The sequence below is a fragment of the Euprymna scolopes genome, chromosome 10 (assembly GCF_053919585.1).
Source record: "Euprymna scolopes isolate OS-2025 chromosome 10, ASM5391958v1, whole genome shotgun sequence".
Classification (NCBI taxonomy): Eukaryota; Metazoa; Mollusca; class Cephalopoda; order Sepiida; family Sepiolidae; genus Euprymna; species Euprymna scolopes.
The window spans coordinates 111,840,533-111,853,904 of NC_136491.1; the positions used below are offsets into that span (position 1 = coordinate 111,840,533).

The window sequence follows — 13,372 nt, forward strand, 5'->3', positions numbered from 1 at the left end:
CTTTTAACTATGATTGGAAATCCCATCTTTCACCATCCCTAGGTGGGGGAGTTTATGAAGAGCTGCACCAAATATGATCTTAACCTTTGACATTGAAAAATGGTGTGCACCACCCCTAGATCGGAGATCATCATGTCAGGTTTGGTCACGATCGGTCCAGTGGTGTGGGCTGTAGAGAGTATATATACATATACAACAAACCCGACAAGCAGCTAAATCCCACCCCTTCACAGTAGAGATCCCTAGATGTAGGAGAGCTTTCTACTCCAGTAGTTTCTTCCTCAGAACCACTAAACTTTGGAATTCCCTTCTGGGTTCCTGTTTCCCCAATTGTACTGACATGCAGTGTAACGTGAACCGACATCTTACTGCCCAACTCCCTACATAGTACCTCAGTAGCTTATGTCCCTGATAGTAGCCCCCTACACCAAAGTGGCAATGTGCCTTGTTTGGGGTGAAAATGAAATGATAAAAAAAAACATTTTTTTAAATGTAATATATAAAGACCTTGACTTATGACCTTAACCTTGAAAAATGGTGAACACCATCGTTATAATCGGTCCAGTGATATAGACTGTAGGAGAGTTGTACGAACACGAACGCTACTACTAATATATATATATATATATATATATATATATATATATATATATAATGAATGCCAAAATTCTGTATTTCAAATTTCATGATGTTGATTTATTCCTTTAAATCAGTTGATATTTACAATTCCTGACAATATCTGTTTCGTAGCACAAAATCAATCACTTAATTATTATATCAATCTGTGAATCTATTTTGCCCTTACATTTGAAATAATAACGCAATTTGAATTCAACCCATCTAAAGTTTGTGAAACATTTCTAATATACCCATAAACAAACTTCTGTTTACATTAAATGATACCGGTGTTGAACGTAAAGAGCTTTTAATTATTACATGGTTCGAGGGTATTTGTACAACTAAACGGCAAATCTGACACATTTTTAATGCTTTATTGTTCTCATATACCCCCCCAAACCCTATTTAGCGACCATTACCCAGTTTCCATCATTAAATTGCACGTATCTAACAACTCATTGTTCTATTTGACTACAATTAAATATCACAATAGCGTCGCATTATATACTTTTTGTTCTTAATGTTATAAAACTTTGTTATATCAAATAAAGTAGTTGAAATTATTTTTCTTACAATTCTTAGTAAAATAAGAGTTACCTCCCTTAGAACAATAAGTTAAGTTTCCGAATAGCCGCACTTTTGATTCCCTCCACCAATCACAATCAGGCTTTTGTTTCACGTGACTTAAATTAACGAGTAAAAAATTAAAAAAAAAAATTAAATTAAAAAAAACAAAAAAACGGGTAAATCGAAAGTATTTAGGAGTTAGGTCCGATTGATTTTATGCACTTTCCAATATAGCCAACAAACGAAAAACAAAACAAATAAATCTTACCAAAGGCAAGACTACCTAGTTGGATAAGAATTTTTGTGTTAACTTATTTTCAAGCGTTTTATTTTATTTAATTTTTATATACTTGAAAACAAAAGTGATGTCAAGTTCGTTGAGTTAAAACGAAAAAAAAAATGACGGTCTCATTACATCCATATTGACCCTAAAAATAATGATAGAGCATTACATTTTCGGACTATTGATGACATTTATTAGAGGAATGTCTATCAGTATTTTGTTTGATTTTTGAACGATTATTGAACGTCTAATGTCAACTATTTTTTCTTGTTCTAACTTAAGACTGCACTAATCTGTGTTTCAAACTAAATAAACGCTTTGAAACAAGTTAAAACACAAAACTTATCCACGTGGGTAGAAGAATAACATCTTGCCTTTGGTGACATTTATTTGTTGTATATTTCTTTAATTTTTTTACCACTTTTTTGTTTTGTTGTCTATACTGTAAAATACCCCCAAACTGATTTCTTTTCTTCATCTAAAAGTGTATTTTCTTACGAGAAAAGAAGAAGAAAAAAAAAGTAAAGTTATTTAATATATTTTTAATTATTATTGGTGCTTTTACTCTGAACTTTCCACCTGGGCAACACCGGGATAAGTTGAGCTGATTTTTTTTTTTTTTTTTTTTTTTTTTTGCTTTTTTGTTATTTTAAGTTAAAATTTTAAATTACGGTTATTAAAACGAAACGAAAGAAAAAGAAAACTTACTTTTTTCCTAATTTCTTGTGTACAACCGTTTTTAGAGTCGCGAGCGGTTTAACAGGTATCTTTAACCAAGCCATGTTGCTGACATTGCTAATGCTTTAAAGTTCACTCAGGTATATAACCTCACCTTAGTAAATGGGATTGGGAAATGATACGAAAGGGAACGTCAAACTCTTAATAAAGATATAAATTGCTTTACTCCCACACAAGAAAGAAAAAAAAAATGTCCTCAAAACAATGAGTTTTGTGGGTGGGGGGTGGGGATATATAGACAAAGAGAAGCTTAAATGAAAATCTAATTGCATACATCAGGATTATGTATACCTTCATTTGCTTTCCATTGTAGCAAAAAATGTGACACAACGTTGGAAGGTGGGTGAAACTGGCACCCCTGAGGGGAGCCCCTTCGTTGGAACTTATACGACATTCGCCTTGGACGGAAGTTTCTAGGGAATTAAATTCACAAGCAGTCGCATGTATACTTTAGTTATGTTCCGATTAGTACAAAAAAAAGAAAAGAAAAAAAAAAGAGGGGGGAACAATGAACGGATCTGTCAAGATTCCCCGATAGGAGTGTCTCAGGCGAATGGCATATCCCCTGACCCCCCCCCCCATAAAGGAATATATAAAACAAAACAAATCACCCCAGTCTCACGCAAGAGGGAAATAAAATGTCCCCAAGTAAAAAAAACAAAAAATCAGAATTAGGGTCCAGGAAGACCGTAGGTTTAATTGCCTAAAGTAAGATTATGTATTATTTATTTGCAAATAAATTTAAATTCTATTCACAAATTAGGCACAAGGCCACAAAAAAAAAAAAAAGAAGAAAAAAGTGTACTGCTTGCTCTGTGGTGATCTATTCTATTCTTAACTAGACACCTAGACACATTTTGGCCCATTTGTCAACAAAGCACTCTTCCCTTCATTCTTCCACCACTTGTCCATTACATTCACTTCAGCAGTCACCACAATACCACATTTACCTTATGGATTATTCTAATTGATATTCCATTAGTTTTAATTCAATTTAAAGAGAGAGAGAGAGAGAGAGAGAGAGAGAGACACACACACACACACACACACACACACACACACACACAAGCAAACACACACACAAACAAACAAAAACGCGCTTGCGAAAATGAGAATAGAACAATAAAATATCCAAAAATAAAAGCAGGTTAGTCTGAAAAAAAAAAAAAAAAAATGTATCCATTTATGTAAAACTGAAAGCAAGCATGTTGATTTCTAAATGGAAGTAGGACTAAAATAGTAGGAAATAAAATAGAGGTGAAGTTTGGGAATGAATGGTATCTTTCAAGGATTTAAAAAAAAAGAAAAAAAGCAACTTACACCATGAATATTGACCAGTGATACCTTAGAACGGGATCCTGGTGATTGAGCAATTCATGACTTGGTGATTTGCAACAATCCACTTCGGCCTTTACTTTGGTTAGATAGAACGGCTGGAGAGGCTCGATCCGCCCCGGTCAGTCGGTTGATCACGTCATGCCCTAGTGTCTGTATTATTCTGATTTTTCTAAAAATAAAAACGTTTTTTTTCTTCTTTTCTCCAGATAGACGCGAGAAAGTGGTGGCTGAGGATGTTGGAGATTACTATTGACAAATTCACAGTAAAATTTTATTTTTTGAGAGTAATGTTTTTCTAGGAATATGAAATAATTATTCTACCTTAGTATTCCATTTGATAACTTTATTCGGCATTAAATAAACCATACGCTTTTTATTGCCACAATATCATCATCATCCTCATATTGAATTATAAGTATTATTTATTACTCCTATGCAAAAATACTTATTTATCTCTAAATACTCACAGAGACATTAAAAAATATTAGAGCGGTTCAATCATTATATAGCAGAAGAGGCGAGAGAAATAGATATATAGCCAAGACGGAGATGGAGTATTTGTTGAGTTAATTATAAATTACAGCTAATTAGAACAATTGAAACAGAATCTTTTTCAAACAAAACTCAATCCCAGAACTAAATTCTATTTTACCCATGTATTTTGTGTTTGTACCATTTTGGTAGTGTTAGAATTACCTCGCTAACAGGGTTCTAATGAAAATCTAAGGGCATCAACATCAGGAACTGTTGTCCTCTGGTTGTATTTGCCTCTGCATGTAGCAAGCAAGAATGTGTTAGGCATTGAATCACAAGTCAAGAAAGTGAAAACAACAATGTCGCTTGCATGTGCAGTTATTCCTTTATGTGTTCTGAACAAAACCTTCCTCAACTTTGTATGTGCTGTGGATGTCAGAGATTAAAACCTGCAATCTTGTAGGAATCTCTACAATTATATAAATGCAACTTTGTCTGTGTGTGCGAGTTCATTCTTTATAGGCTCCGAAACAGCTGACAGATTTTCTTTAACATTTACAGAACTTTAGTGTATAAGTCTGGGAGTGATCTTAGTTAAGTTTTGTCTCAGAATACCCCTGATAATTACTGATAATCGAAACTTATTTTAATTTATCTATCATCGGTAAATCCATTTTTTTCCATGTCGTTGCTTAGCAACAATGATTGAATGGGCTGTGAAAATTCTACTGTGGGAAGGTTGATAGCGTGTTTTTTTTTTGGGGGGGGGGTATGACGTGGTCTGTAGATTCAAACTCTGCACGTAAATTTCTTAATGTTTTTTTTTTTGTTAACTGAAAAGAAGTTTATATAAAATAATTTTATGAAAGAAATAGTAGGTTCACTAGAGTGCAATGTATTTTGGACTAAATTACTGCATGAAGGCATGTGAAGTTTCCTCCCAGGCGATTTCACAGATTTTGATGACAGTTAAAATATAGGAGTGTGAATATTCGTTGATCATCATTTAATCCCAGGCAACGTCAGGTCTCCCTGCTGGTAATAAATAACTATGGCCAAAGTGGAGGATTAGTTAACAAGGCTCTGGTGAAAATTCAGAAGTTGCATCAGGATCTTATTGGCCTTTAGTTTTCTCTGCCTGTGTATGTGGTAAGCAAAAACATATCAGATGTGGAACCGGAAATTAATGGAATGAAAGCGGTAATGCTGCTCCTGAACTGTCATTTATGCATTCCTTCTTCAGCTTTGCACGCAGATGCTGAGCATTGCTGTACTTGGTGTCAGGCTAAACACTTGCAGGTTAATGAATAGTCGCGACCAACAAATACGATTTCATATAGATCCGCCTATTCTGTAGCACAATCTTTGCAGAATTCCAAATTGTCTAACAAATAATTTTCTTATTTTTTAATCAGACTCATTCTGAACAAGGCAAAATGCCAGAGAGACGTCAAAGGCGGTTGTGAATTAGGGACCATGTTTACAACGAAAAGCAAGATGTTTGTTCACATTACATCTAAATTTCTGCATGTAAGTACAGTCGGGGAAGCAGATAACGGGAAAGGAATTCCAAATTTAGCAGTTTGAGGGAAGAAACTTTCAGAAACTCCTTGGCGTCTGTGCACATCTACAGAGAAGGGGTAGGATTTTGCTGCTTGTCGAGTTAGTTGCGCGTATTACCGTTGAGGGGGCATTAGTGCTGTGAATTAGCTGGAGCACATACTATTAAAATACTTGTAAAGCAAGCACAGAGGTGCAACATTGTGACGATCGGACAGAAAACAACAATAAGCACTGTCAGTTATTTTATAAAGAGAATTAAATAAACTCTGTTATTTCAAGCAGTAATTAATCTGCCATCATAAACACTGATTAAAAGGAAATTCACAAACATTAAAAACAAGAAACATTTTTTTTAAAATCCATTCATTAAATGAGCGATGAAAATCCAACCCTTGTCTAATCGCCACAATGTTGCATCCCTGTGCTTCATTTACAAGTACTTTAATGAAATTGTAGCACAGCTATCCCATTCAGTGTAAATACTGACTAACTCGACAAGCAGCAAAATTCCATCCCTTCACTGCCAGAATGCTTTCCACTCTTTCCAATAGTTTTTCCCTCAAACTGCTCGACTTTGAAATCTCCCTTCCTGCTTCCTTGACTGTACTAACATGCAAAAGATATAAATCATTTTTTTCCGTTGTAAAAAAAAAAAAAAAAAAAAAAAAAAAAAAGTACTTGATCAAATTAAGTGAATTTTTTTTCTTTTCTGAAGAACTTCATTTCATAACGGGCATGTACAATATAATGTTTTTCAAGATTTTCATTTTTTAATGTCTTGATTAGTACAAGTACCTTAAATTTTTCTGCTGATTTTGAACTGGGCGTATCTAAGCGTCCGCTCGGCTTTCTTTGCCTGAAACATTACGTCAACTACTCGGATTTGTCTAGAATCTGACGTAAAACGCCCGAGCAACGAGCAGACGACTTTCGGATAAATGTTGGAAGAGGAAAAAATAAAAACAAATGAAACTAGATATAACAAGGAAAGCATGAAGACTGACAGCACTGTGGATTTATTAATGTTAGACAAACAACTGCAGACGCCAAAAGTAGTTTTTGTGTCAAAATATGAAATTAATCGGATCCCCAAAAGAATTCCATTACATGTGGCTTAGATGCATCATTGCAAAGAGAAGCTCCGTAAACGACGGAGGTGCACAAAACTTAACAATTTTTCTTGGACAATTTTTTTTCTTTTTTTTTTTTTTTTTAATAAAAAGGTTTTAAAAAAAAGGTTCAATTTTCTTACAATTTTCTTTGAAAATAAAAATTTTGAACAATAAAAGAAACCCCTGAAAACAAAAGAAAAAGATACATAATTTATTTTGAAAAAAAAAACATTTTTTTAAACATTATCAAAAATTAAAAGTAAAATGAATAGTATCCCCCCCCCTTGCATAAAAGAGGTTTACCATGAAACGATAAATGAATATTAAAACAAAATTATGATACGTCGTTTCGTTTCTGTTTTTTTACAATTTCCATTTTTCCGTTTCATACCATTGTTAAGATTTGATCATCGGCGACGCTCGGCATAGTCCGGTGGTTGACATCATGTTCTGGGCAAAGCCGAGCGGGCGCTTAGATACGTCCGGTTCAAAATCTGCACAAGCACAAAAAAAGTTAACCACAATATATATATATATATATATATATATATATATATATATATATTGTTAGCGATCTTTTTCCCCCCTCACAAATTCTATCACAAAAAGTCTTAATTAGTGTTCAAGTATCCTTAGATTACCCGATACAATCTTATTTTCTAGAATTGCTCCAGACGGAATATCAATTCTATCACCGTGATTTGCGATGATGATTACGGTTCCTTTTAAATGAACTTGTTTTCCCAAAGTAACGTCACCAGAGACGGTGAGATGATCAAGCTCCAATATGTCCGGAATTTTGGAGAATCTCGCCAGAAAATCTTGCACCTTTTGGAAATGCGTTCCCAGTTTGACCAGGGGTACAGACTGGAAGGAACGTTGGGGGTTCATCTCAAGAGCGCCGGTTTTCATGTGGTACAGATTGCTCATAACCAGGAGTAGATCTGATGTCGTTTTCACGGGCAAAAACCTTTTTCTAGGTACGTTGATACCAATTGCTCCCTCGAAGCATTTGATGGCAGCACCGGAAGCCGTTTCCAACTGGATCACGTTTATACCATTATCTAAGGTTTTAGGGTTTACGATAATCTCCATGTGTAGTGCCTTCTCGTTGATGACACTTTGAAGTGACGATAACTTGACCCAAAGGTTATTTGTGTTGAAGATCTTAAATTTGTTAACGCTTTGAAATTCGTCTACATGCTCTTTCGGAACTTGGGCGATCTCCAGCAACCTTAGTTTGCCCTCGTATTCGACAAGCGTTCCACCCTTCACATCAGCCCGTGTCTTGTCAGTGACCTCCATTACAAACTCGTGGGATCCTAGCCCCGTTTTAGTGGGGTTGACGAGAAGGTTTAAGATATGCAGGTCAACAGTGGCGCCTAAATTATCGATGTTAGACATAAACATGTACTCACGGCCGGCTTTGATGAATTCGTTGAGGAGTCCTGACGCATGAAAGCTCTCATAGATATCACCATGTCCGGGAGGGTACCACCCGTGGGTTCCATCAGGGCTGATTATGGACATGTTCTTCGGCATTGGCAATAATGATTCCCGATTGATACGGGGGAACTTGCTCTGTTTAAACGTACAGATGCGCACTTTAACCTGGTTGTATTTTCCGAGGATCTTTTCCGTGTCTTCATCCGTGTTGAAGGAGTTCATCAACACCAGAGGGACGTCAGCATCATACGATTTGTTCAAGTGTTCAATCTGTTGCACAGTCATGTCCAGAAAGGTAAGGTCATTTCGAACAGAGATGGCGCTTTTGGGACCTTTGCAACCCATGCTTGTGCCTAGGCCCCCATTAAGCTTGAGCACAACGAGTTTGTTGAGCATCGATTGGACATTACCCAGCTCGGCACGTTGAACTTCATTGTAACTTTTTATAGCATTTTCAGGTAAAACCTTAATCTTGTCCCACTTGATAGAGGGGCCTGTCTCTTGGAGATATCGTTCGAATAAAGATTTGAATTCGTCGAGTTCAGCCTTGACTTTAGCTTGAGAATCCTTCGGGGCTGTCTGTACAAGTTTTTCCAATTCTTTATCCATGGCCAGTTGTGCATCTCGACGAGTTAACTCTTTAAATTCCTGGACAAATGCTGCGTTAGACATTTTTTTTTTTTTTTTTACTTTTCTTTTTTGCTTTGTTTTTAAGTGGATATCGCCGATCTCTTTCTTCGTTCTATGTCCAATTAATTCATTTTTTTACCACTAAAATTTCGTGGATTTACCTCGTTTGTGACACTGTCACATCCGACCTTTGTGGAGGTGGTAAAAAGAGTGATTAGCATCAAGAACGGAATTATAAATATATATATTACTTGCAAATATACAACGTCATAATGAATGAGCGTTAGTTAATAAAAGCAGTGTGAATTAATAAAGGATGAATGATCGCAAGCCGAACACATGCACGTTTAAAAGCAGCAGCAGCCATAACTGCTATCTGTTACTGTAAATACTAAAGTTATATTTTAAGCAGCTGCTCCTACCGGATGTAATCCGAAAATTAAGTTAATGATGTATTGATAATATATTAGGAAGAGGAAAGTAATTTATTAAAACGGTTGACTTGTGAGATTTTAAATACATTATTTGCTTTAGTTGTTTTATTGTTATCAGATTATTTCACAAAGTAATTTCTCTATTTTTGCTTGTAAAAGAAGGTGGGTTTACTTGTTTGGGAAGGTGCTTTTTCAAGGCACCAATTTGGGAGAAAGTTTTTCGGAGAGAGCTAGTTTTAGAGTAACATTTTTAATGAAAATATACTCAAATGTGAGAGAGCGAGAGAGATGTTATACGATAAACACAAACAAAATAAGTCTCTGCTTTATCGTTATTTTCATCGCAAGTGCTCGCCTGAGCTCCAATCTATAGACCCCCTTGCCAGTCTTTCATGGAAAACACTCATCTAGCCGAAACCACTATCAATAATTTCCCCTACTCTTTATATGTGCCTAAACCTAAACGTAGATTACATGAACAAAGTTTCTTTCTTAGAACTGCCCGCCTGTGGAACTGTTCCATTTGTCTCCTTTTCAGCTAACTACAATATGGTCATTTTCAAATCCAACGTGAACAAGTTCTTAATAAGTCGTTGCCTTACGTAATCCAATTTACCAAACTTCTACCGATTACTACGATATTGTCCCATTGACTACTGTACACTCATTAACTCTTATCCTCGAGTAGCCTCTGGGCCTTGATAAGTGGTGACTGCTTTGTAAAAAGAAAAAAGTTCAAAAGCATAAATTCACAAAAGAGATCACTATTATATACAAAGAACCTTTGTGAGCGTGTGTGTAAGTTCGTTCCCTATGGACTCGAAAACGGCTGGGCCAATTTTTATGAAATTTCGCATGGAGGTACTTTATGCGTCTGACAATGTTCTTAGAGAGGTTTTGTATAGGAATTACTTCGATAAGTATCGATAATCGAAATAATTTGATAAAAGAAGGAACAGACGATTTTGACTAAAGTTAACACCTTACACAGCCTAACTGCACAAGTGCATTTGAGAAGATTTTTTATCACACAAGGCAAAGACCTGGCATATAAAATCAACATTAGGCTCTTTAATATGACAGAGGCTTATTCGAAATGAATGTTTCTGTTTAAAGCACAATTGCACCATGATACTTGACTTTTTCATTTTAAACTTAAATTCAAGCTCTTATCACTGCACAAGCAGTAAGGCCTTTGATCTAGTTTCAAGCTTTTGGGTTAACTTGTCCTAGCACTCGGACTTGTGATTAGTTTGTGCTACTCCGGCTTGATCAAAGGCAGGGGAGTCCACCACCGAAAATACACCACCCACCTGTCTTTGTTAAATGTCAAACCCATGGGGGTAAAGGCTGCCATATGATATTGAGTCGGCTATAGGTTAAAAAAAGGGAAACAAATACCTGTATCTTCATTAAATCTTCGTGCATACGGTTAACAACTGAAGCGAAAATGGCAGAGGTTCGGCAGGTTAGTAGAAAGCAGAAAGATTCAACAAAGAGAGAAAAACGGAAAGGAGAACACAAAATTCAGATAGTTGAGTTTTATCATTTTCGGGGGGGGGGGGTAATAATTTTTCTATAAAACAATTAACTCAACGATACTGTAATAAAAACATGTAACTGACAAAAAGAAAGAAAAGAAGCATGTGTCAGAAAAGAGTGCTTCAATATTTCCATTATTGGAAGGTCCATTGGGTCTTAAAACACAAGAGGGCCCTTTGGGATGAATGTTCATCAGAAGACCAGTCAGGGCTTGAAACACAAGAAAGCCCCTTGGGCTGAATGGTTTCCCGATAAACTAAGCATAACGCAAGGAGGAACACTTCACATAAAGGAGGGGGGGGGTCAAAGATATGGCATGAATATATTAGTGGCAAAGTCATTTAAATCCAATTAACAATATTGAGTTTCCTCTGATTATCTTCCTTTCTTTTAGAATGGAGGCAGTGAGAAATAGAAAATCACCAACCTGACCTTGGGTAGTCCTCAGAGAAGGTTTTAATCCAGGCATATATATGTAAATAGTTCATAGAAGGCAGACAATCCTGAACCTTTCCAAGTAGAGTTCATCAAACAGTAGCCCTCGCACAAAACACGGTAAGAGTCCAACATAGCAAGTGTCTGCTGACCCTCGTGGGGAGGCAAGTTGTTTGTTTTTGAGTGCAACAAATCTAGTCTCATAAGGTTCTTCGGATGAAAGACATTACCTTGTATTTTTGTTTTCTCCTCCTTCCATGATCTTAGTACTCCCAGTTAATTGTCTTATGCTATTCAGTGAAGAAAACCGACTTCTTCAATGATTCCATACATGACCGCTTTCGTTCCTTGTCACGCCTTTCAACCAGCACTCTGTTTTGGCTGTAACACCAAAGAGGGGCCACATCAGATCAGTAAAGTCGATGTGACGTTTTTTGTGTTGAATGTAATATTCAATCCCGGGCGAACACTGATTACAGAAAAAAAAAAAATTTTTTTTTAGTTAATATTTTTATGTGTCAAAATCTTGTTGAGATACCATACGGTCGGGGGATAAAAATAGAAATCGCATGCTAAACTTCAAAGCGAAAGATTACTTAAAACATTTTTTAACCAAAATACGCTCGCATTTGAACTAAACGAGCCAACACAAAATATTCCGAAACAGAGATTGGAAATGTCGGTCGGCTTGAAATGTGTTGTTTGACAGGTGAAATGTCGGATCGTTTTTGATCTGAGAAACACACACACACACACGAAACAGATCAGGCCTGATAAAAGAATTAATGACGTCAGCCCAAGGTTCGACATGAATTGTTTTTCAATATGAATTATCTAAAAATGTCTTTTGGCAAATTGTTTTGGGTGCTAAGGGAAATTCTGACATGTAAAGAATATTTCTTTTAAAAATCACACGGATGTTTTTACAAAACAAATAATTCAAAGGGGAAAGAAGATCAAACGGATATTTTTAAATAGATGAAAGCTGGTGATCTATTACAAGCTAAAAAATAATATTTCCTCTGATTATCAGTTGATAATATGGAAAAAACCATTATCGAGAAGGCGGGGTCAGGCAAGTTGGGGAGGAGTCAATTTGATTTTGGAAATTGGGGGCGGAAAAATAATACCTGCCACAAGCCAAATTGACCAATGAGAAGGAATCAGGTGGATTGTTATCAATCAATTTGATTGGTCGAAGACGAACGTAGGCGTCGTCATTATTCAAGGGTTTTACTATATAAGATCTGTAAAACTCGATTTAATCAGATAGAAGAAGAGAGAAGACAGAGAGAGGTCTTTGGAGAGACAGAGAAAAAGGTTTCGGTAGAGGAATCCAGCCACCCAACTTCTCTCTCCCCCTCGCTGGTCGCCAGAGAGCTCAATTTGCAACTTAATAGAATTCAGAGGACCTAGGAAGAGACCAGCCAAAACACCTTAACGATAATTACAACGGTCCACGACTCCGACCGAGTATTTCAACAACTGTACATACGTCTGTAGATAATCATTTATGAATTTCCTAAATACATTATATATCAACCTACCTCCGGAGTTTGTTTGCTGATGTGCTGTTGTTCCATGTAACTTTATTTCTTTTACTTGCCACTTGTGACCCCGTTCCCGTCAACAAACACCCAGTCAACAGGACGACCAACTAGACGATCAAGAAGAACAGGCCTTGAGGACCGTGCAACCGAGAAGAGTCCTCCAACGCCTTGACGAGGACTCACTGGGTGACGCGATGTACCAACGGTTGGCAGACCTGGTTGCCCAGTCGACATGATTAATTACCCGGTGACTAGGATAGTCATAATTGGGCATCGACCCAGGGTTAAGATCATAACTGGGCCGCGATCAGAGGGTTAAGGTCGTGTAAGGTCACGTTCAAGGTTCAAAGGCAACCAACACAGTCAAACATGAATCAAGAAGTGTTTCCATTATCTCAGTACTCCTAACTGCTTGCTTTGTGTCACATCATTAGAGAGCCAACTTGTTCAATATTACATAATATGTGGCCACTCTAGGTTCCTTGCCACGCAGTTCGGTTGATGCTGATTCACGTCCGTTATTGTCAAACACCAATCAAGAAGTACCCATAAATCTTTTTTTTCTCTTTCAGGCTCCCATGTAGTGTGTGAGCGTTACGTCAATCAAACTCTGGCTGGTCTTTGCCTACGTGATGTGATCGT

The 13,372-nt window shown here is 36.6% G+C and overlaps 1 protein-coding gene and 1 pseudogene across 4 annotated transcripts in view; both read right to left on the reverse strand.

Moving 5' to 3' along the window:
* Nucleotides 1–13,372, reverse strand: part of LOC145286207 (guanine nucleotide exchange protein SMCR8-like) — a 144,202-nt gene that overhangs the window by 110,798 nt on the left and 20,032 nt on the right. Inside the window, exon 1 of one of the 4 annotated variants that reach the window (XM_080135009.1) lies at nt 8,112–8,240. The exons of 1 other annotated variant lie outside the window; for it this stretch is intronic. Coding sequence is in view for 2 of the 3 variants with exons in the window: in XM_080135006.1 (XP_079991132.1) it covers nt 2,177–2,250 (74 nt within the window). In the remaining variant the exon portion in view is untranslated. Of the gene's footprint in view, nt 1–2,176; nt 2,330–3,526; nt 3,660–8,111; nt 8,241–13,372 lie in introns of those variants that run through there. 2 more of the 4 variants (XM_080135007.1, XM_080135006.1) reach the window with 2 other exon arrangements.
* Nucleotides 7,203–8,951, reverse strand: LOC145286209 (UTP--glucose-1-phosphate uridylyltransferase pseudogene; annotated as a pseudogene).